Genomic DNA, 22,385 nt, shown 5'->3' on the forward strand with positions numbered 1-22,385 from the left:
ATGGGAAACGTCCTTTCCAAATCTGCTCTGTCTAGGTCTTTCAATATTCAAGAGGTTTCAATGAGATCACTCTCCCTCTCCCCCCATCCTTCTAAATTCAAGCAAGTACAGACCCAGGAGAGGGAGGGATTTACAAATTGCTGTAGCTCCTCGTCTACACCATTTAGGCCATCACAAAGTTCATGGACATTATGTGTTTGTTTAATAACTGCAATGGTATGAAACTGTACACATCATCAGCAAAAAGGACAAGGACAAAAGTTCCTGGCTGCAGCTGCTATTTTACTGTCACTATGAAAGAAAGGTGAGTTTTGTTTTGAATACTAAAAATCTGGACAATTGAAAGCTTTAAGGTTTTTTAACAGAGGCTCTTAAAATACAGGATATTGTCTAATTCAACCCTGAGAGAAGGATACACTAAGATGATGTACTACACTTGGACAACCTGAAAAACTAGCTCAGGATAGAGGGCTCTGGCAAGCTACTGTTGGCACCTATTGCCCATTAGGAGTGAGTGGCTCAAGTATGTATAGGAGGCTGCTGTGCAAATTTGCTGCTGTATCTCCAACATCACAAAGACTAATTCCCATTATGCCATCAGATGTTAAACACTTTAGCACATTCTGAAAGGCATGGGAAAGTTAAATTTAAATGCAAGTTCCTTTATTCTCTTCACAGGTTTTTGTCTGCAACTGCACAAATAGTCCTAAAATCAGATTCTAATCACAACTCTACAGGAGCTACACCCCTTTGGTATGGTTAAGTAACATCCTTCAAAGGCAATGAATTCAACCACCTCAGATAACCATCTTCTTATATTATAGCTGGCCTGTTTTGTTGAAGGATCAATACAATACAAACCTGTTTCTCTCCATGGACGTTGAATTGCTGTTGAATGTTTCTAGTAATCTCTACCGCCATTTCCAATCACAGTGTTTTCTACTACACAGGACTGGCATTATATTCCCACCCCCATCCTCCCTCCCCACCACCATCCTTGTATTCTCATTGATCACTTTCAAAAAGCCTTCACTACTCTTTCCCAGTCAGCATCACTACTATTTGTGTTGTATCTCTTAGTCACCACCCCACAACAGACACACCTTAGTTCTCTGTAGTCCTTTCTATTGCAACATGGAATATAGACCATAAGATATAGGAGCAGAATTAGGCCATTTGGCCCATTGAGTCTGTTCATCGTGGCTGATCCATTTTTCCTCTCAGCTCTAATCTCCTGTGTTCTCCCCACTTTCCTTCATGGCCGGACGAATCAAGAATCTGTCAACCTTACCCTTAAATATACACAATGACATGGCCTCCACAGCCACCCATGGCAATTAATTTCACAGATTCAACACTGTCCAGCTAAAGTTATTCTTCCTCATATCCATTCTAAAAGGAAGCCTCTCTATTCTGAAGCTGTGCCCTCTGGTCTTAGACTCCCCCACCATAGGAAAGACCATCTCCACATCCACTCTATTGACGCTTTTCAACATTCGATGGGTTTCAATGAGGACACATATTCTTCTAAATTCCAGTAAGTAGAGGGTCTAGAGCTATCAAATGCTCCTCACATGACAAGCCTTTCAATCCTGGAATCATTTTCGTGAGCCTCCTTTGAACCCTCTCCAACATCAGCACATCCTTTCTTAGATACGGGGCCCAAAACTGCTCACAATACTCCAAGTGAGGCCTCGCCAGTGCTTAATAAAACCTCAACACTACATCCTTGCTTTTATATTCTAGTCCTCTTGAAATGAATACTAACATTGCATTTACCTTTCTCCTCACCAAACTCCACTTGCAAATTAACCTTTATGGAATCCTGTATGATGATTCCCAATGCAAACACGAGGAAATCTGCAGATGCTGGAATTTCAAACAACACACATAAAAGTTGCTGCCTGGCCTGCTGTGTTCACCAGCAACTTTTGTGTGTGTTGCTTGATGATTCCCAAGTCCCTTTGCACACATGATGTTTAAATTCTCCTCTCCATTTAGAAAATAGACTACATTTTTATTTCTTCTACCGAAGTGCATGACCATACACTTCCCGTCACTGTATTCTGTCACTTGTGTGCCCATTCTCCATATCTGTCTAATTTGTTCTGTATCCTCTCTACTTTCTCAAAATTACCTACCCTGCCACCTATCTTTGTAATCATTGCAAACTTGGCCATAAAGCCACAGGTCAGAAATCAAACATTTCCTAGTTCTGATGAAAATGCATCATCCTGAAATATTAACTATTTGTGTCTCCACAGATCCTATCTGAACTACCAAAACATTTCCAACATTTTTTTGGACTTTTCTAAAACTGATCTGCTTCAAGGTGATTGTATGCAATCTGTAAAGACCAACACATCTTTTGCTTTCTCACATTCTCTTTGTGTCATCCTATGGGTAAAGTGAAACTAATTACAGTATGTCCAATGGTATTTTTTAATGCACAGCTAAAATGTGAATTATGAAACTATCCAGATTGTATTTAAAACCCCAAATTGTTACTCCAGACTCCTGCTTAGTGACTACTCTTACTGCTAATACAACTAATTCCTGCAGTTGTAGTATTGACCACATCCTAAAAGCTAATTATCTGAAAATGTTTGAAGTATGAACATTTGAAACACAACAGCAACCTTCAACATGGTGTCTAAACTAAAAACCAATGGCAGGGCCAAAAAAAATGAGCATGGTGGTCAAAGCATTCAAATATTTGAGAATGAAATAAAAAATGTGATTCATTTAATTGCTGAATCCCATATTTCAAAGTTCAATTTATTATGAAAGAACATATACATTACCATTTCCAACCCTGAGATTCATTTTCTTGCTGGCATTCACAGTAAATGCAAGAAACACAATAGAATAAATGAAAAACTACACACAAGATGGACAAACAAGCAGTGTGCAAAAAATGCACTGTGCAAATATAAAAAGAAAAAACAATAAATGATAAGCAATAAATATCAAGAACATGAGATGAAGCATCCATGAAAGTGAGTCCAGAGGTTGTGTGAATAGTTCAGTGATGGGGGCAAATGAAGTTAAATGCAGATATCCCCTCTAGTTCAAGATCCAGATGGTTGAGGGGTAATAACTGTTTCTGCACCCAGTGGGGGGGGGGGGGTTGTGGCTCCTGTACCTACTTCCTGATGGCAGCAGTGAGAAGAGGGCATGGCCTGGACAGTGGGGGTCCTTGATGATGGCTGCTACTTTCCTGTGACAGTGCTCCATGTAAACATTCTCAATGGTGGGGAGGGCTTTACCCATGATGTATCCATTATTTTGCAGGCTTTTCTGTACAAGGGCATAGGTGTTTCCTTACCAGGCCTTCGTATATTCTCCACCACAAATCTATAGAAATTGTCAGAGCTTTAGATTACATGCTGCATCATAGCAAACTTCTAATAAAGTAGAAGCACTGCTGTGCTTTCTTCGTAATGGCACTTACATGCTGAAATGATAACACCTCTAATCCCTTGAAGAAGTCTGGCTTGCGCAGCCTTATGGTACACCTGTGTTGATGGAGATTGTGGAAGAGATTCTGCCAATCCCAACTGACTAGGGTTTGCAATTGAGGAAATCAAGGATCCAGTTGTATAAGGAGGAATTGAGGTCGAGGTCTTGAAGCTTAGTAACTCATTGAGGGGATAATAGTAATGAGTGCCGAGCTGTAGTAAATGAAGAGCATCCTGATGTATGCATCTTTGCTGTCCAGATGTTGCAGGGTTGAGTGAAGAGCCAATGAAATAGTATCTGTTGTTGGACTGTTGTGATAATAGGTAAATTAGAGTGGATGCCAGTCACTTCTCAGGCTGGAGATGTTTTATTACTAACCCCTCAAAGCACTTCACCATGGTGGATGTGAGTGCTATAGGACGATAATCATTTAGGCAGGTTACCACATTCTTCTTAGGGGGCGTCTGTATAATTGATACCTATTTGAAGCAGGTGGGTACCTCAGACTGGTGAAGCTAGAGATTAAAGATACCAGTGGACATTCCAGGCAGTTATCAATACAGGTCTTTAGTAATCAGCCAGGTAGCCCGATTGGGCTGGATGCTTTCCGTGGGTTTACCCTCCTGAAAGATGCTTTTATGGCTTCCTTAGAGACTGAAATCACAGGGTTATTGTAAATGAAGGTGTTCCACGTTTAGACAGCCAAAGTGAGCATAAAGGCATTGAGCTCATCTGGGAGCAAAACTTTGTTCTCATCTATGTTGCTTGGCTTTGTAGGAGATGATAGCATTCAGGCTCTATGACAGCTGTCGGGCATTCTTCAGTGATTCAAGTTTGGTCCAGAATTGCCATTTCACACATGCAATGGCTTTCCAGAGATCATACCTGGACCTCTCGTATATTACTTTGTTGCCAGGCCTGAGTTCTACTGACCTGGCCCTCAGCACACTGCAGATCTCAGTCCATTCAGGGCTTCTGGTTGGGGAAGACTCTGAATGATTTTGTGCGAACACACTCCTCTGCAACTGTTTTTAGTTAGTCCATGATAACTGCCTATTTGTTCAGATCCTCCAATGAGTCCCTGAACACCACCCAGTCCACCAAATTGAACCAATCCTGTAGCCGCTCTTCTGCCTCCCACGACCTCCTCTTTGCTGTCTTTATCTCCGGAGTATTGCTTTTTAGTTTGTCTGTATGCAGGTAGGACAGACAAATGATCAGATTGCTCAAAATGCAGTCTACGATTGGAACGGTAGACATTCCTAATCGTAGTGCAGCAGTGGTCAAGTGTGTTGGGACTCTTGGTGCTGCAGGTTATACATTGATGATAATTGGGCAGGGATTTCTTCAAACAAGCCTGATTGACATCTCTTGATTTTAAAGGCATCAGGTTAGGCTGTATCTTGTTTGCTGATGGTAGAACTCACTACCTCGAGTGCCTGTTTAATGTCGGCCTTTGGTGGTACGTAAACTGTGGTCAGGATCACTCTCTTGGTAAGCAGAACAGTCCATACTTAATTATTAGATGTTCTAGTTTGGAGGACTTAACCACACATTGCTCTGCGACGACACCGGTGCCAAGCTGTATGGGTCCTAATACCCTTCCCATGGACAACATCGGTGGCATGGAGAGGGGAGACTTGCAGCATGGGCAACTGCCTGTCCTCCATACAACCTTGCCCAGGCTTACGCCCTAGAAACCTTCCAAGGTGCAAATCCATAGTCTCCACGAGACTAACGGAGGCCTACAATAGGTTGGGGGAACAAGTGTGCGACAAGACTGCTGTGTCCGAGCAGCACAAGAATTTATCTCCAGATCTGCAGTCCAGTCTATTTGGTTTTTTTGAGAAGCCCTTAGGTCTTAAATACTCTAGGCCAGGATGCGCCAATTCTCCATGAATGCAGCAATTCCTCTTTTCCCTCTGATATGTAACTGTACATATGCTAAGATGCCACTTCTGACAATACGTTACACAATCTACAAAAGAGAAAGGCACTAATTTGTGCCACAGATGCTCTAGCAGTCTAGCTATAGGTGTATGGTAGAACAACGCTATTACAGCTTGGGATGTCATAGTTTGGAGTTCAATTCCGATGTCATCTGTAAGGATGGTATGTCCTCCCGCAGACCAATGATGTATCTGTTGGTAGATGAATTGGTCATTGTAAATCCTCCCGTGATGAGGCTACAGTTAAATCAGAGGTTGATGGCAGTGTTGTTTGAAGGCCTGGAAGGGCCTATTCCACCCTGTACTTATTTATTGGAGCAGACTCGATGGGTGAAGTGGCCCAATTCTGCTCGTATGTCTTATAGTCTAAATAAAGTGGGTATTCCCATATATACTTTATTTACCTATGTGAGATAGGGTGAGGTGTTCCCATCCCGAAATACATTTACAAGGCCCACAAAGCCCTCAAACTACTAACACTTTCAGGGTAAACATTACCCAAGTCTTGGATAAAGCATGGTATTCCTTATTTTTATAATTCACCAGGATTGCAATGATGCCTAAACAGACAACATACACACTCCATGTTTCTCCAATGAGCAAATAATTAGACTTTTGATTGCTGCAAAATAAAATTTCACATTAGTATTAGAAAGTTTTGTGGCTGGAGCAGAAAACAACTAATACATGCATCTGTAATTGATGGGAAGAGTGAAATTGTAAACTCTACCAACAGCATAATGTGTGCAGGCAGACAGAATCTCATCTTCACACTTCCTCTATCGAGATCTAGTTCAGAAGTGAGCATTACACACAAAATGCAGGAGAAACTAAGCAGGCCAGGCAGCATCAATGGAAAAGAATAAACAGTTGATATTTCAGGCTAAAACCCTTCATCAGCACTGGAAAGGAAGGGAGAAGAAGCCAGAGTTAGGTGGTAGGGAAAGGGAAGGAGTACAAGCTAGAATGTGATAGATGAAGCCAGGTGGGTGGGGGTGTGGGCGATAAGAAAGCTGGAAGGTGATAGGTAGAAAAGGTAAAGGGCTAGAGTAGAAAGTATCTGATGGGAGAGGGGAATGGACCATAGGAGAAAGGGAAGGTTGAGGGTCACCAGGGGAGGCGATAGGCAGGCTAGGAGGCAAGGTAAGAGGGGAGCCAGAGTGGGGAAATGAAGAAGAGGGAGGGCGGAGGGGGAAAAGTTACTGGAAGTTTGAGAAATTGATGCTCATGCCATCAGGTTAGAGGGTATCAGACAGAATATGAGGTGTCATAATGGCAGTAGAGGAGGCCATACACCGACATGTCAGAATGTGAAAGTGAATTGGAATTAAAGTGGTTGGGCACTGGGAAATACTATTGTTTTAGATAAAGCGAAGGTGCTTGACTAAGTGGCCCCCCCAATCTACATCCAATGTAGAGGCCGCATCGGAAGCACTGGGTACAGTAGGCGACTCACAGATTCATAGGTGAGGTGTTGCTTCACCCGAAAGGTCTACAGTCCTGAATGGAGGTGAGAGAGAGGAAATGGATGAGTGTATGTAGCACTTCTTCCATTTGCAGGGATAAGTGCCAGGAAGGAGATTAGTGGGAGGGAGCGATCCATGTGGAAAACGGAGAGTGCTGGGGAGGTAAAGATGTGTTTAGTGGTAGGATCTTGCCAAACATAGTGGAAGTTGTGGAGAATGATATACTGGATGCAGCTCATGGGGTGGTAGGCGAGGAAGAGGAACTCTATCACTGTTAAGGCAATGGGAAGATGGCGCAAGTAGGAATGTCCCAGAAATGGAGGCGATGCAGATCAGGGTAGCATTAATGGTGTGGAGAAAGGGAACCCCATTCTTTGAAGGAGGGCATCGCTGATGTGTTTTGTTCAGTACAGTACTACACTTAAATCTCTGGATTGATGCATCAGGCAATACACTAAAAGAGTGCACAGTAATGGAATAGGACTTCACCTACCAAAGGAGAACCATGTTGATCAGGCAGTAATGCAGGATATTACTTTTCACTGTAATTACTTCAGCACTTTTACAATTCAATCAATAGTATTTAGGAATGATCCAGGAAAAATTGAGAATTGTACATTGTTTTTACTGAAGATAAAATGCACAAATCTATAAATAAGCATTTTCAAAAGACAAGAAAATTGTTAAATTAAATTCGAGTGTATAGGAACTGCTAACTCATGTTTTCCTTCTTAACATTTCACTGTTCGGATGAAAGATTATCGACCTAAAACAGTAACTTACATATCCACACCGATTATCTAATCGGTGTGGATATGTGAGCCTTGTCCCTGAGTCACTGTATCTCTGATTCCAAGAGTGGGAATAGGGTCTAAATAGCCTGTCTTTGAAATTTCTCTGACAGACTTTAACAGTAGGCAGCAATCTACTTAAATACCTGATATGAAAATACATAACTATATATACAAAAATATTGAAAACCTGTGCTTCATAATTAAAAAAAAAAGAAAAATAAATTACCTATTCCTTTGAATCTTTTGCCTTACAACTCCCTTTGAAATTACAGGAACATTGGATCCTCCACCAGGACATGACATAGGATTCAAAATGCATAACCCACAGAAATGCTGGCAGATTCCGACAAGTTGGATGTCTACAACAGATAGTTGTGAAGTAGCAGGTTCAACTTTCTGAACCTGTCAGTAACTCCCAGACTAGTAGTGTCTAAAAGGGCATACCAAAATCCTGGTCTTATTGTAGATTCAATGACTGAGTACTAGTCCAGTTAACTGGAACCGAGTTATACCCAACAAGATGTGTTCTAAAATTATAAAAAAAGTTTGAAACATAGTTTCACTGTGCATCTAAAGAGGAGTTAAACACAATCCATTCATTGATATTTACCAAATATTAAATTAAAACGCCAGAGCCAACATCCTATGTGATACACTGGAATCAGTGCAGAAGAGGTTCTTCAGGAACGTTGCCTGGACTGGAGGACTTCAGTTAAGGGGAAGAAGATCGATAGGATGGATTTACTTTTCCTGGAGCAACAGACAAGGGGTTATCCGATGGAAGATACATAAAATTAATCACAGACAAAAACTGGGTAAACATAATCTTTTCCTCCCATGGTAAGGGTATCAAAGAAAAGGGCTAGGTTTAAGGTAAGGAGAAGCAGGGGAAGGTTTTTTTAAAATTGTATGGAGAGTGGCTAAAATCTGGAGCTTGTCATATATGTACAATCACTATATTTTAGAGGCATTTAAACAAGCAGTTGGAAAGACAAGGCACAGGAGGATACATATTTAATGCAGGCAAACAGGATGTGCAAAATGGTGGCATGGATATGAAGGGCAGATTTGTGTGTTGTACAACCCTATGACACCAATATTGGTTGGCTGACCTAAATCACCTGGCAAAGACTTCCTTCAGATCAAATGCCATTGTGCTAACATTACCCCATCTCCCACACTGGCAATGGTCTTGAAAGTGAAGAACAACACACTAATAACAGTTTATTCCTCAAAATTAACAACAGTTGCTCTGCTTGTAGCAATCTCCTTATTCAATAGTAATTAATCAACTCGACTGTAATTATAATTTGCTGGTATATACTTTGGTGGATTAAAAATGTCCCTGACGGTGACAATTGGAGACTATCCACTCAGAATAGATTTTCCTTTCATGAAACAGTGGACAACCAACATTAAAAGTTTCACATTTTCTCACCGCCAGAAGATTTAGTCAATTGACTGGCTGTCCTCTGTCCATAAAAGGAAAATCTATGTTCTGGGTGGATAATCCCCAATGATCACTGGTAGTGAAATTTAAAAACCACCATCTTTTTAAAATTCTTTGTGCCAAGGCACAATGTCTCCTATTCAGTGACTGTAAAGGACCCTGAGAACAGATAGTTGTCCTTACAAAAGGAGGTAAGTAAACAAATAATAGCCACCCAACTGTAATGTAACAAAAAACAATTTGATGGCATTGGTATGTAGAAACTATGTAGCAAATTGGCAGAATGACAAAAATGTCAGTCAAATTTCTTTAACTGTGTAGATCTGCATAGTGGTGTATATGAAAGCTTCCAGGAATAATCATTTTACTTTTTCCATAAAGCTTGAAGAGTCTCCTGCATTTGGAAAAAATGGTAATTTTAAAACTTCTACTGTAAACAAAATAAATTTATAAATGTGATTGCATTTGGTTTATTGCAGATGAATTGGCTTCATGAAAATTGAAGGGAAAGAAATGAAACAGGAAACTAAACCGAAAATGGTAATACATTTTACTAAAGATCACTTTTGATGTACACAAATAAAAACCCAATTTGGTTTCCCAATTTTTATAGATGCTAAACCATTACAATGTCAACAGTAAGCCTTGCCTGTAGCCGTTCTGCAATCTATTTACCACACCGTATTCCAAGTGTTTCGTTAAAAAAATGGTAACTGCAGAATCCATACAACAGCAAGTGAAAAATGAAGCACAAAAATACATAGAAACAAGTATTACATTATCACATTAAAAATTAAGTCAGGACTCTTTACAGGTACAATGTTAAAATTCAGCTTGGATGCGCGCTGATCAATTAACTGGACCCTGTAAGGCACAGCCTGTGCAGCAGAGCCAGGAGAGGCTTTTAATTCCAACCAAATCTTCCAGAATCTGGTGGCAATGGGTAATGTCTCCCAGGAAATCCCTGAAAAATATAATGTTACCCAATATTTTACACAACAATATAATCAATAGCAATAATCAGAACAGTGCGTAGAAGCATGTTTCGAATAATGAATGATCCAATTCATTTAAATGGCTGACAGAACTGTCACGATTGAGGTTTTATTTGTCCAGTTTTCTATAGGAACAGTACAAGTGCTTTCAAGTGATACATTTTAAATTCATGCAGATCCAAGAGTCCTTAGACAAAGTGACCGTAGACACATGTACATGACCTGTTGATAATCTGAATCACAAGACCATCTTGGGGCACCAGCAGCAGGCCTTTGGAAGGAGGTAACCAGTTTGTCTGACAGAATTTGTAGTCTACTACTTGAATTACAAAACTACACAAGTGCATATATGAAAGGCAAAATCTGAACAAGGTTCTTTTTCAAATTTTAAGTCCATCACACTGATCCACTTTTGCATGATTAGTCAATGGGCAGAGAGCAAGTTATCCAATTATCTAACACCCAATTGAGATAATAGAATATCCAAAAGAGAATTAAGGACTCAGTCCACTGAGTCTACTCAACCATTCCATCATGTCATATTTATTATTCCTCTCAACCCCATTTGCCTGCCTTCACCTGACACCCTGACTAACCAAAGCAATCAACCTCAGTTTTAAATATAATGACTTGACCTCCACAGCCATCCATGGCACTGAATTCCAGATTCACCACCCTCTGACTAAAGCAATTCCTCATGTCTGTTCTAAATGGATGCCCCTCTAGTTTGAGGTTGTGCCTTCTGGTCTTAGACTCCCCCACTATAGGAAACATCCTCTCCACATCCACTCTATTTAGACCTTTCAGTATTTGATAGGTTTCGGTGAGATCCCCTACTCATTCTTCTAAACTCCAGCAAGTGCAGACCCAGAACAAATGCTCATGTTAACTCTTTCATTCCTACAATCATTCTTATGAACCTCCTCTAAATTCTCTCCAATGTCAGCATCTTTTCTTAGATAAGGGGCCCAAAACTGCTTAAAATACACCTAATGCAGTCTGATCAATGCCTTATAAAGACTCAGCATCACATCCTTGCTCTTATACCGTAGTCCTCTCGAAATGAATGCCATCATTACATTTGCTTTCCTTACCACTGACTCAACCTGCAAGTTAACCATTATGGAATCCTGCACAAGGACTCCCAAGTTCCCTCACACTCAGATTTTTGAATTTTTTTTTCCTTTAGAAAATAGTCTACATACTTATTCCTTCTATCAAAGTGCATGACAGTTCCCTACACCATATTTCATCTGCCACTTTGCCATTCTCCCGATCCGCTTAGGTCCTTCTGCAGACACACTGCTTTCCCAACACTACCTGCCCTCCACCTACTTTTATATCATCTGCAAACCTGAACACCAAGCCGTAATTTCAGTCACCCAAATTATTGGTACATAACATGAAACAAAGTGGTCTCAACATTCACCCCTGTGGAACAACACTAGTCCCCAGCAGCCTACCAGAAAAGACTGTCTTTATTCCTGCTCTTTGCCTCCTCTCAGTCAATTTTCAATCCATAACAGCATTTTTACTGTAATATCACTGTTCGTATCTTGTTAAGCAACCTCATCTGTGGTACTTTGTCAAAAGCCTTCTGAAAATGCAAGTAAACAACATCTACCCATTCTCCTTTGTCTATCCTACTTGTTACTTCTTCAAAGAATTCCAACAGATTTGTCAGGCAAGATTTCCCCTTAGGCAAACCATGCTGACTCTGGCCTACTTTATCATGTGCCTCCAAATACCCTGAAACCTCAACCTTAGCAATGGACTCCCAACATGTTCCCAACCACTGAAGTCATGCTAACTGGCCAATACTTCTTTTTTCTTCTGCCTCCCTCCCTTCTTAAAAGAAGTGGAGTGATATTTACTCAACTTACTTATATTGTGCCTTTCTCTATGGTATCCCATAGTACTTACAATGCTGTTGAAGTGTAACCTTCTATTATTATCCAGGAACTAAATCTAATTAGCTCATAGTATGCTCTGTCAGACTGCAATGGAATGGTAATCAAAGGTATGACAGGGTTTTGAGGTAGTATTTAATCTGAAACAGAGTTATTACTGTTTAAAGAAATTGTCCATGTCTGCCTTTTTATGCAACAAAAAAGAGTGGCGAAAGTGATTTCATATGCCTTGAGCGGCTCATAATTTGAAACCATGCCTGCCATAAAAAGGTGAAATAATTTGACTTGGAGGTAACTTGAACCGGCATATAAAAAGTGGTAACATTCATGAAAGTAGTAGAGAGGTTTTTGGATATTCAGAGCACCATGTGATATGGGAGTTATACAGTGCAGGAAAGTGGCACCAAGGTCAAGGACAAGCCACAATCTTTTGAATGACAGAGCAAGCACAAAAGGGTGAATGACTTATCCTTGTGTGCACTTCATCACTTTACAATATTTAAATCAAAAAAGTACTGCTCTTGGTTAAATATCCCCTTCAATGTCTCTATCCATATTTCCCACTGCCTCAGAAAATAGCCAACATAACCAAAGACACTGCCCAACCTATTCATTCTCTCTTCTCCCTCCCTTTCATCAGGCAAAAGATACAAAGGCTTTAAGCATGTACTCCGGGGCTCAAGCACAGCTTCAATTCTAACTCTTGAAATAACGCCTTGTACAATAAACTTGAGCTCTCATTCTACTTTGGCATGGCCCATACACCTTACCTGCTTAACCGCACTTCAAATTCTCTGTAACACTATATTCTGCAATTTGTTGTTACGTTTTACCTTTTGTACTACCCTGATGTACTTGTGTTTGGAATGACCTATACGGATGGCATGTAAAACAAAGCTTTTTACTGTATCTCACGATATGTGACCATAATAAACCAACTACCAATTACTAATAATTGCTGAGTTTCAATTGTATAGTAAGCTATAATTATGACTAAGCAAATTATTAGATCTTAAAGATTTTGTCTATCATAACTTCAATGCAAAAATATTTCAAAAGTTTATATGCTGTATTTTTTAATTATGAATTTATCTTTAAATCACCTATGTTGCATTTTTTTGCATGATGTTAGCTAAAAATTATGTCCTCTTAATTTTTAAAAATGATACTGGCTGTGCTATCACCTTTATTACAAGACGGCTGTTGAGCACCAGGGAATCAAAACAATGCCCGACAGAAATTTTCATGCAAAGTGTACCTCTTGTCACTAGATATCTGCAGGGAGCTTTATCAAGATCATCCTGGGTTCTAAATGCAAATTTTGGGCTATGTCTATTTTCGAGATATTGACTGGGGGATATACTTGGACAAGATGCAAGGAATAACTTATCTATCCATCCATTATAATGCCATAGGGTTGTTTGCACTCAGCTGAGAGTCTCGGCTATTGTTTCATCCAAGAGACTGCATATTTAACACAGCACTCCCTCAACAAATGGTACAGGCTTGAACCCAGGAGTTTCTCACTCAAATGCAATTGCTATGAGTAGAGAAATGACTGTATAATGAAAAGCCCCACCTCCAAATTGCTGAGCCAGACACCAGAAAAATAAAATGAGCTTCACAGCTGGCATATTAATACTACACTACAGTGCATGGCTGTTATGAAAACAGTGAACTCATTCAAATTGCTGTGTCAATCAAGAGAGAGAAGCCCACTTTGCTGAAAGGAGCAAAGTGATGGAATACATGTAAACAAGTGATTGAACATAAGTAAAACAACCCAACACAGTGCATAATGTAAATTATCCAGGTTAAAATTTACAAGCCTGACAACCATTTTAAATGTTTGTTATATCATCCAGCCATCATACATAGAGAGATAATTATCTGGATGCATCCTATTTTTTTCTAAAACTGTGCATTTTCAAGTCACAATCTTTCCTTTTTAATTGTTTTAAAGGACCCTAATATCTATTACATGAAAGAACTTACAATTAGGACAGCCCTGTTTTTATTATTTTAATTTTGAAAAGCTGAACAAATTAAACTACAAGATAATACACATTTTAGGCAAACTAGCAAGGTCTACTGAGCTCAAGCTCATCACTTTCCTATTTGTTTCTCTTTTCCTTAAATCTCCCCACAAAAACAAAGGAAATTACTTTACTCATTAACTTCAAAAATGGCACCACCTGATGGACAAGCACAAAATGTATGCAGAATTCTAATTTTGGTCTGTAGTAAGATGCCAATTATCTTGAAATATATATTGAGCTCTATTCACCAGCAGCCAATGCCATTATCTTTTTCACCACCAGTAAAACACTGCCCAGATATACATGTTAATCAGCATCATTAATTCAAAGAGTATTCCCTGAAGACTGGCTTAATTCAGCTCCTATGTCTTATGGTCTACTATCAGGCAAATGCTTTCTCTGTCCATCCTCAGGTTCAGAGGAATGTTCAACACTGGAAATTGCCAAGTTATGTCAGACAGTTGAAAGCAAAGGTGACTGACAAACCTGAGGAAGTTCTTCTTTAGTTTATCAAAGCAGGTCTGAAAACAGTTCCAAACAGCAAGGCCAAATTAGAGTGATTAGCAATATCCTAGAAATCAACTATGGAATTGGTCAGACTTTGTGTCCCATCACTTCTTGAGATTTCCAGTTCAGAACACAAGACCTACCAAAACAATGAGTACGAAACCTTTAAATTCACACATTGTTTTTCTTAAAACAAAAGATTTCTCGCGTTGGCAGCTTTCTTGAAAGGCTCAAAACTGTATTGCAAAGAGAACTGAAATAAATAGATCTTTTGTCACTGCAAATTATAAGAGAACAAATGTAGTTGTTTTTAATTTTAAAAACGTGCAGGATTTGGACGTCAACCTTGGAAACTGTTGAATACAGCTACTTCAGCTTGCTTATTCAAAAGAATAAAATATTATTTCAAATTAATTTATTGAGATACAATGCAGATTAGGCCCTTCTGGCCCTTCGAGCCATGCCGCCTAGCAATCCCCCGAACTCATCTCAGCCTAATCACGGGACAATTTACGATGACCAATTAAACTACTAACCGTTATGTCTTTGGGCCGTGAAAGAAAAATGGAGCACCCAGAGGAAAACCACGTGGCCATGGGGAGAATGGATAAACTCCTTACAGGAATTGAACCTGTGTTGCCTGTACTATAAAGCGTTGCACTAACCACTACGCTACCATGATGCCCAGCTGCATTTAAGTAACAATGCAGCTTCAACTGTACAGTATTTTTAATCAAATGAAAGCAATTGGTTAATTCAATCCATTCGGTTACCTGGCGCCCTCGACGATCATCTTGCCTCTGTTGAAAATAGGTTGGCATTCCTGCTCCAAGCCTGTGGTGATTCTGCTGGAATAAACCACCCTGTGATTGCATGATACGGTTCCATGCCAACTGCTGCTCAACCCCCTGGTTTCTATAGAATAGAAAAGTTATTTGCTGTTAATAACTAGCCTGAATGTAACTGCATTGTTTAAAATCACAATACATCCTGTGCATGTCATTCAAACCAGCTGAAGGATCAGGAGAGACAATATAAGACAATACATAACATTAGCTGCAGACATACAGCGTAGACTGGGAAAACTTATTTACTCATTACTCCACTTCAGGGACATTCTGCTTAAATATTACATTAAGAAGTATTTTTAAATGTACCTAATCATCCCATTTCAATATAGACAGCTGCAGTTAGCCCTCTTACAACATTTTAACTGCTTGAAGATGTACACGCAGTTTTAGACTAAATATATGCCACACCAATATACATACTCTAAGTATGAGCATTCATACCAATTTCCCTCGGGATCAATAAAGTATGACTATGACTGCTGATTTCTTGTTCACAATAGGATAGAAAACACCCTTAACATAGGGAAAACTAAATTACATATTTTCTTCAAACTACTTCCTACAAATAGCATTCTTGTTCACATCAAAGTTGCTCGTGAACGCAGCAGGTCAGGCAGCATCTCTAGGAAGAGGTACAGTTGACGTTTCAGGCAGAGACCCTTCGTCAGGACTAACTGAAGGAAGAGTTAGTAAGAGATTTGAAAGTGGGAGGGAAATCTCTTACTAACTCTTCCTTCAGTTAGTCCTGACGAAGGGTCTCGGCCTGAAACATCGACTGTACCTCTTCCTAGAGATGCTGCCCAGCCTGCTGCGTTCACCAGCAACTTTGACGTATATTGCTTGAACTTCCATTCCTGTTGTTAGCATTCTTGTTCAACTTGGTTAATATTCAAAATTTTTAAATTCTCCACTTGCTGAATTAGGACATCCTACTTATACTGTGCCTTTAATGCTCACTTTAAACAAAGATGATTTCTGACACTCAAAAATTACCATGACACAGTTATACATATATCAACTGTTTCATGAATATTTATATACTGGTTTTCCTAATGTGCATGTTATCCCTTTTTGAAAGCTTAGAAACTACAAAGTGCATATAAAGTCTAAACATACAATTAGGCTAAAACCATTGTAGAAATACACTGGTAGACTAAAATTCTAGTTTTTAAGATTCATAGTAGCCTTTATATTAGTAAGATGAAAAAACAGTAATCTACTTTGGTTGTGATTAAACTGTATTTTTATCCAGTAATTTTTAAAACCAAAACACTCAGATCAACATATCAACAACACAGATTCCAGCTCTTTCTGTTATGTCAAGGAGGAAAAAAGCTGATTTGGCTAAATCCAAGAAAGAAGATCCATACAAGTGTTAAACAAATCTACCCGCAGCAGGGAGCTTTATTTTCTAAATAGCTAGACACTTTCATGAAGCCTATTCTTTTGAGTTAATTGCAGGTTGTAACTGAATTCTTACTGCTGAGTATTTTGAATCTAGGGTAGGGCTATGGCTGTATTTTCCCATCCATTATTCTACTCAATATGTCAGAAGGTCTGATCGGGAAGAAACCTTTTCAAGTCCTATTGATGCAGTTTCAATTGACCATGGTGACCTAGCAACACAAGCACTAATTAGCACAGACTGGCTGACATTTGATGTACAGTTTATATGGGAACAAGAATCTGCATCAATTATAACACAACTTGTTTGCTTGGCTTCCCGACAGGAAGAAATTCCAAACTATCATATTATTCTTAAAATAAATGTAAAGGAACAGGTAGGATAAGCACTGGAAGAATCCCAAGCAGTCAAACTGTCTCAACCTGATTCTGAAATGGCTATAACATGAAATTAAGGACTAAATTTAGTCCGCAAAACTTGTACTGAACATTCAAGATCTTTAAACTGTTGCCTGTAAAAACAAGTTCACAGTTGAAAACAGTATTTTCACCTTGTTTTCATAATTATTCAGCCATTCCTATTTATTTGGGAATAAGCAAACATAACAACCACATACAATTTAATGTTACTTAAGGAGTTGCATTCTCCTCGACAAAGATCCCCTCCTTTAGAATAAACAAATCTCCAGATTTGAGGAAGATGGTGTGTACATGCTACCCTCCCCCTCCACTTTATGTTCATACCAGGGAACCTCCCTTGTTCTCACTTGACGCACAATTAATAGACAAGTACTTCCTTTGAGAGAACCAAAAAAACAAATTAAAACCTATTTTGTAGAAAACAATAAAAGATATGGAAAAAGTACAATTTGTCCCACGATACTGTTATCAATATAACTATCCACTTAAAGGCAGGATACAAGAAGTGCAATAATCAACTTAGTTCAATAAATTCAAGCTGGCCATGAACATAATGTATGCCCAGAGCTATTAAGTAGCACCCCCCCCACCAAGAAAAAAGGACAAACTGCATCAATATTTAGATGGTTTGTAAATTACTTCTTACAAAAAAAAAAGCTACGTCCAACATTAAAGGCCTTGGCCCAGTACAATTAAAGTCTGATATGTAGTTGAATCACTTTTGTTGATGTACTACAGAAATAAATTAAATAAACCTGCAGGCATTGCTGGACCAACCTCTCTATAGAAGAATCAATGATAGAATGTGTTAATTTTCAAATTACGGTGTGAGAAAGAAATGCAAGCAGCCTTCACCTGAAGATCGCTATACTGTGTCAAAATAAAATACAGCAGAACTACCTTAAAACCAGTAACTTTAAAGTTCATTCAAGTGTCCTTCAGTACAGGGACATCATTTGAAACTGAACTCACTCTGGGAGTATTTTCAAATAAACCAATAAAATTAAAACAATTTTTAGTACAAAAATTTCACATTCACACAAATCCCTAGCAAAATCCTTTATTACAAAAACATGTCACATTCATTCTACTGCACAGTACTATTGAACTTTACAAATTCAGTAATCCGCCTTCAGGTTTCTTCTGCATTTAATTCAGTTCAATCTTAAGTAGTTAAAGAAACTGTTTTCAGTTGCCACTAATAACTACTGACCTACAGTGACACTGCTCCACAATAGGCTTGCCAGCCTGAAAAGTTGTACCAAAGAAGCTGATTAGTACTTGAAGTGGCTTGTAGCAAGAATCAATGGTTTGTCTGTACTAATACAGTGGATCCAGCACAAAGTGATAACACTGGAACACATTAGTTATGCCTCATTAAGGTCCATGATCCTCAAAAGAAATTTGTTTGGCCTTCACAAAAATCTAATACAGATTTAAGCTTCCAATCCTGAATTTATAATGACACAATGTAAAATAAAGTCATGGCTAACAGGCCTTAGAGGAAATAGATTCTAATGAAAAGGAATTTTTAAAAATTTGCCATTAAAAAGATACAATTACACCATTTATATACTTTAATGACAGTCTAAAAGACAGGTGTTTATAAATTGGTGAGGCAAAGCATGATTACATTTGAAAGCAAAATTCCCAAAAATTGTTCAAAAACCCTAAAGCAGTAAGAGGTTAAAAAAAAACACCTCTCTCATTCCTTTTAAGATTCTAGCAACCCCATTCCCCATTTTTTTTTTTTAAACAGAACCCAATTCTTACTCACTTGCCCATCAATTATCCTCATCACATTACCCATCTCCAGTCCAAATCACCCATCTTTCTCCAACCTATATTTGTGTTTATCCACAGTAGCCAATTAACCTACTAACCGGAGTGCCTTCCGTGTGTCCACCACAAACACGTGTAGTAAAAAGGGAAAACAATGCAATCTCCATCAAGAGGAGGTTTAGTGATTCAAGTTCAATTTAACACACCCTCCAACACTTTGCCATCTATCAACCAGAGAAGGGCAATAGCTCTTAAAAGCACACACCCGAAAGCATCCAGCCATCAGTACCCACGTTATGTCTGTCATTGAGGGTTGCAAGATAGCAGCAGCAAAGGAGATAGTTTCTGGATTTCCTAAAAGACCAAGTCCAGGCCAATGAGACATATGTAATTTTACTAACCAAGCCAATCTGAAAAGTCTACTACAGTAGTTGCATCCAGAAGTACACAATATAGCAAAGCTGAAAGAAATTTTATGTGTCTACTACGTTTGTAAATACGTCAGGGTGATCTGCACATCATTTGCATTTGCAGAGTGGAAACCTCCATTAGAAAATATATCTTATGCAATGGTCTGAGTTCTTTAAATGAGATGGCACTCAAAAAAAAAAGATGCACACATTATTTAAACAATTGGAATACGATTGTCTGGTAAAGATAGCCATTGTGTAGCACTTTTGAATGAGGATTTCATTGCCACTTATTAGTCTACACTCCAAATATGAATCCTGTCTGGGTCTTGCTGCATTCAAGTGTGGAGAGCTTCATTTCCTGAATAGCAGTGACTGGAAATGAATATTGTGAAATCAATCATTGGTAAGTATCCCTGTTTTTGATGGAATGTCACTGATGAAACATTTGAAGATGGTTAGTCTGAGGATACTAGCCAGAGGAACATATGTAGAGGTGTCCTGGATCTAGGATGATTGACCTCCAACAACCACCTCCTTGGAGTAATCTACAATTGCAGCCATTGGCTTCAATTTTATGCTTATGGATCATTTAACTCAGCAATCCCTTGACATTAAACACAGTCACTTATCTTTAGAATTCAATTTTAGGACCATGTTCGGAACAAGGCTGTAGTGAGGTACGGTGATGACAATGGACATAAGTGATCAGGTGACATTCAAAAGCACTGTTGATGACATCATTCATCCTTTTGTTGCTGACTAAACGGAAATTTCTTGGGCATTAATTAGCTAGGGTGAATAACTTGGCAATCTTCTACACTGTTTGGCCGTTGCCAATGTTGTAAATGCACACTTCTTACTGAACACAACTGAATATGCCATGTGTAGCAAATCTATGTCACATGGGCCCAAAATGACACAGGCAAAATTTTTGTTGGCATATGTAATGCAGCTTTGTCCCTTGATCCTTTAAATCTATCCATAATAAAAAGACAAATAATGATCATCTTTACTGTAAAATGAAGCAGTGAATGAATTTTTACAAGAGCAGTGAGAGGTTTTCCACAGGAAACAGCTTGGCACCAGCTTAGATGATTGCAAGAACATGTGACATTGGATGACACATATTGAAATACTTGCAGATCTGGCGTACACATAGGTTTTGGATAGTAAACTGTTACAATATTACTTAGAAATAATGTTGTCTTTTTAAAAGATTAATTTTTTTTACAAGTTTTTTAGATAAGTCATTTATGTCTGTTATACACAAGTAAAGAATGTCCATTGATATAATGCTTTTCAAATTACTTGCAAAAGGCTGCTGATAAAACATCCAAAATAGTCTGCAAATGCACAGTTTTATTAACAGAAGTGATTAGCAAATGATTAATCTGTTTTTGTTGTTATTAATTAATGAAAGACAATAAAGTAACAAAGTGCATTATTATATAGACAATTAAAACAGGCATTTAATTACATTACTGGTCTTACCGCTGAGGTATAAGTTGCTGAAAAAGTGGTTGTGGACCTCGCCAATCTTGCGGTCTCAGGCCTGTAAATGATATAACTATTATTAGTTACAATAATTACTTTCAAAACTATTCCATAATTTGTGCCATTCCAAATGAACTGCCACCACCAGGACTTTAAAAATAAACATCCATATTTTGTGTTTCATGCAAACCACTTTGCAGAAAATCAGGTATCTAAGAGTCAAATAAAAGTTCAAAAATTGCACAAAGCGAGTGATGCTTTTAGTTTTTTTCATCAGCTCTTCTGTTGATTCTAAAACTCATCCACAGTATACATGCTGTTAGTATGGCCAATATTTACAGCTAACTTAATGACTTGCAAGACCATTTCAGCAACTAGTTAATGTAACTGCATTGCTGCAGGATTCACAGGTGGATTGTCAACAATCCTGTATTGAATGGGACTTCCCATGTCTAAAAGAAGATGTCATCCCCACTACTACGGCACAGTGACTGCAGGCGCCTCACAGCTTCTGACAACTTGCTGTGTATTTCCAGCACCCGTAGATCATCCAATACCTGAGTGGTTTTACAGGATGGGTAAAGAAGAAGTGCCTTCAACTACCTGACATTGAGGAGCTGGAAATGTTTGAGGTTTAATAGTTAACAGCCAGCTTTTAAAAACTTACCTTTTATGGATTTTCATGAATAACTTGGATGTTGGCTTCAATGGTCAGGTTTCATGAACTAGAAAATGCTGCTTTTCTTTCTCAATTACTTAATTTCATTTCCCACAAACACCCACAGTCACAAGAGACACATTAACTTATTGAGCCCATCTTCTGGCATACAATGCCATTTATTACCTACCTTTCCCTTAGAGCTCATTTAAAATTTCAAAATAGCATAACTGGGAAGTATTTTCCTCTTTAATCTGTTGGATTTTAAATAATATTTTTAAAGTTTTACATTAATTTACTCAAAAAGCATTGGTGCACTTTGTAGTCCTATCTTCCTTGAGATTTTGTTCAAACTTAGCAATATGCAAAAGCACTACAAAATGTGCATTGTCTCAGTTCAGTTTTTAAATTCAACATGTATGGCACTGGTGATGTAGCTAGTTATTAGTAATGCGAATCTAAAACCATTAGCTCTTCAGTGTGGGAGTTGGATAAAGCTCAATAGCGATAAGTGGATACTTCCCAGGTTATGTCTGAATCACCACACCGAAACACTGCTCCACAACTTGTTATTCTATAATGACTGGAAAGGACTCTATGCTAGTACCAGGTTTCCAAAATAGTAAGTGTTCAACTTCCACCTCAATCATCTCTTACCTTGATGTGTAGAAATTCAGATAAAAGGTTTGAATTTGCTTTCAATTATTTATCCTTGCTACTAGACATTCAACACACAAGTTAATTTTGCCTGACCCTGCTCATGAGAGTTAAATGAATGTATGCAATATTCC

The 22,385-nt window shown here is 38.6% G+C and overlaps 1 protein-coding gene across 2 annotated transcripts in view; it reads right to left on the bottom strand.

The window, feature by feature from the left end:
• Positions 1-9,655: 9,655 nt before the first annotated feature.
• The window catches only part of xrn2 (5'-3' exoribonuclease 2), a 105,924-nt gene continuing 93,194 nt past the window's right edge, over positions 9,656-22,385 (bottom strand). For both annotated transcript variants that reach the window (XM_072265560.1, XM_072265559.1), the window contains 3 exons: positions 20,934-20,994; positions 15,346-15,487; positions 9,656-10,085 (listed from right to left, as the gene is read on the bottom strand). In XM_072265560.1, coding sequence (XP_072121661.1) covers positions 10,026-10,085; positions 15,346-15,487; positions 20,934-20,994 — 263 coding nt within the window. In that variant the 3' untranslated portion in view covers positions 9,656-10,025. The remainder of the gene's footprint in view (positions 10,086-15,345; positions 15,488-20,933; positions 20,995-22,385) is intronic.

Source organism: Mobula birostris, chromosome 8 (assembly GCF_030028105.1).
Source record: "Mobula birostris isolate sMobBir1 chromosome 8, sMobBir1.hap1, whole genome shotgun sequence".
NCBI lineage: Eukaryota > Metazoa > Chordata > Chondrichthyes > Myliobatiformes > Myliobatidae > Mobula > Mobula birostris.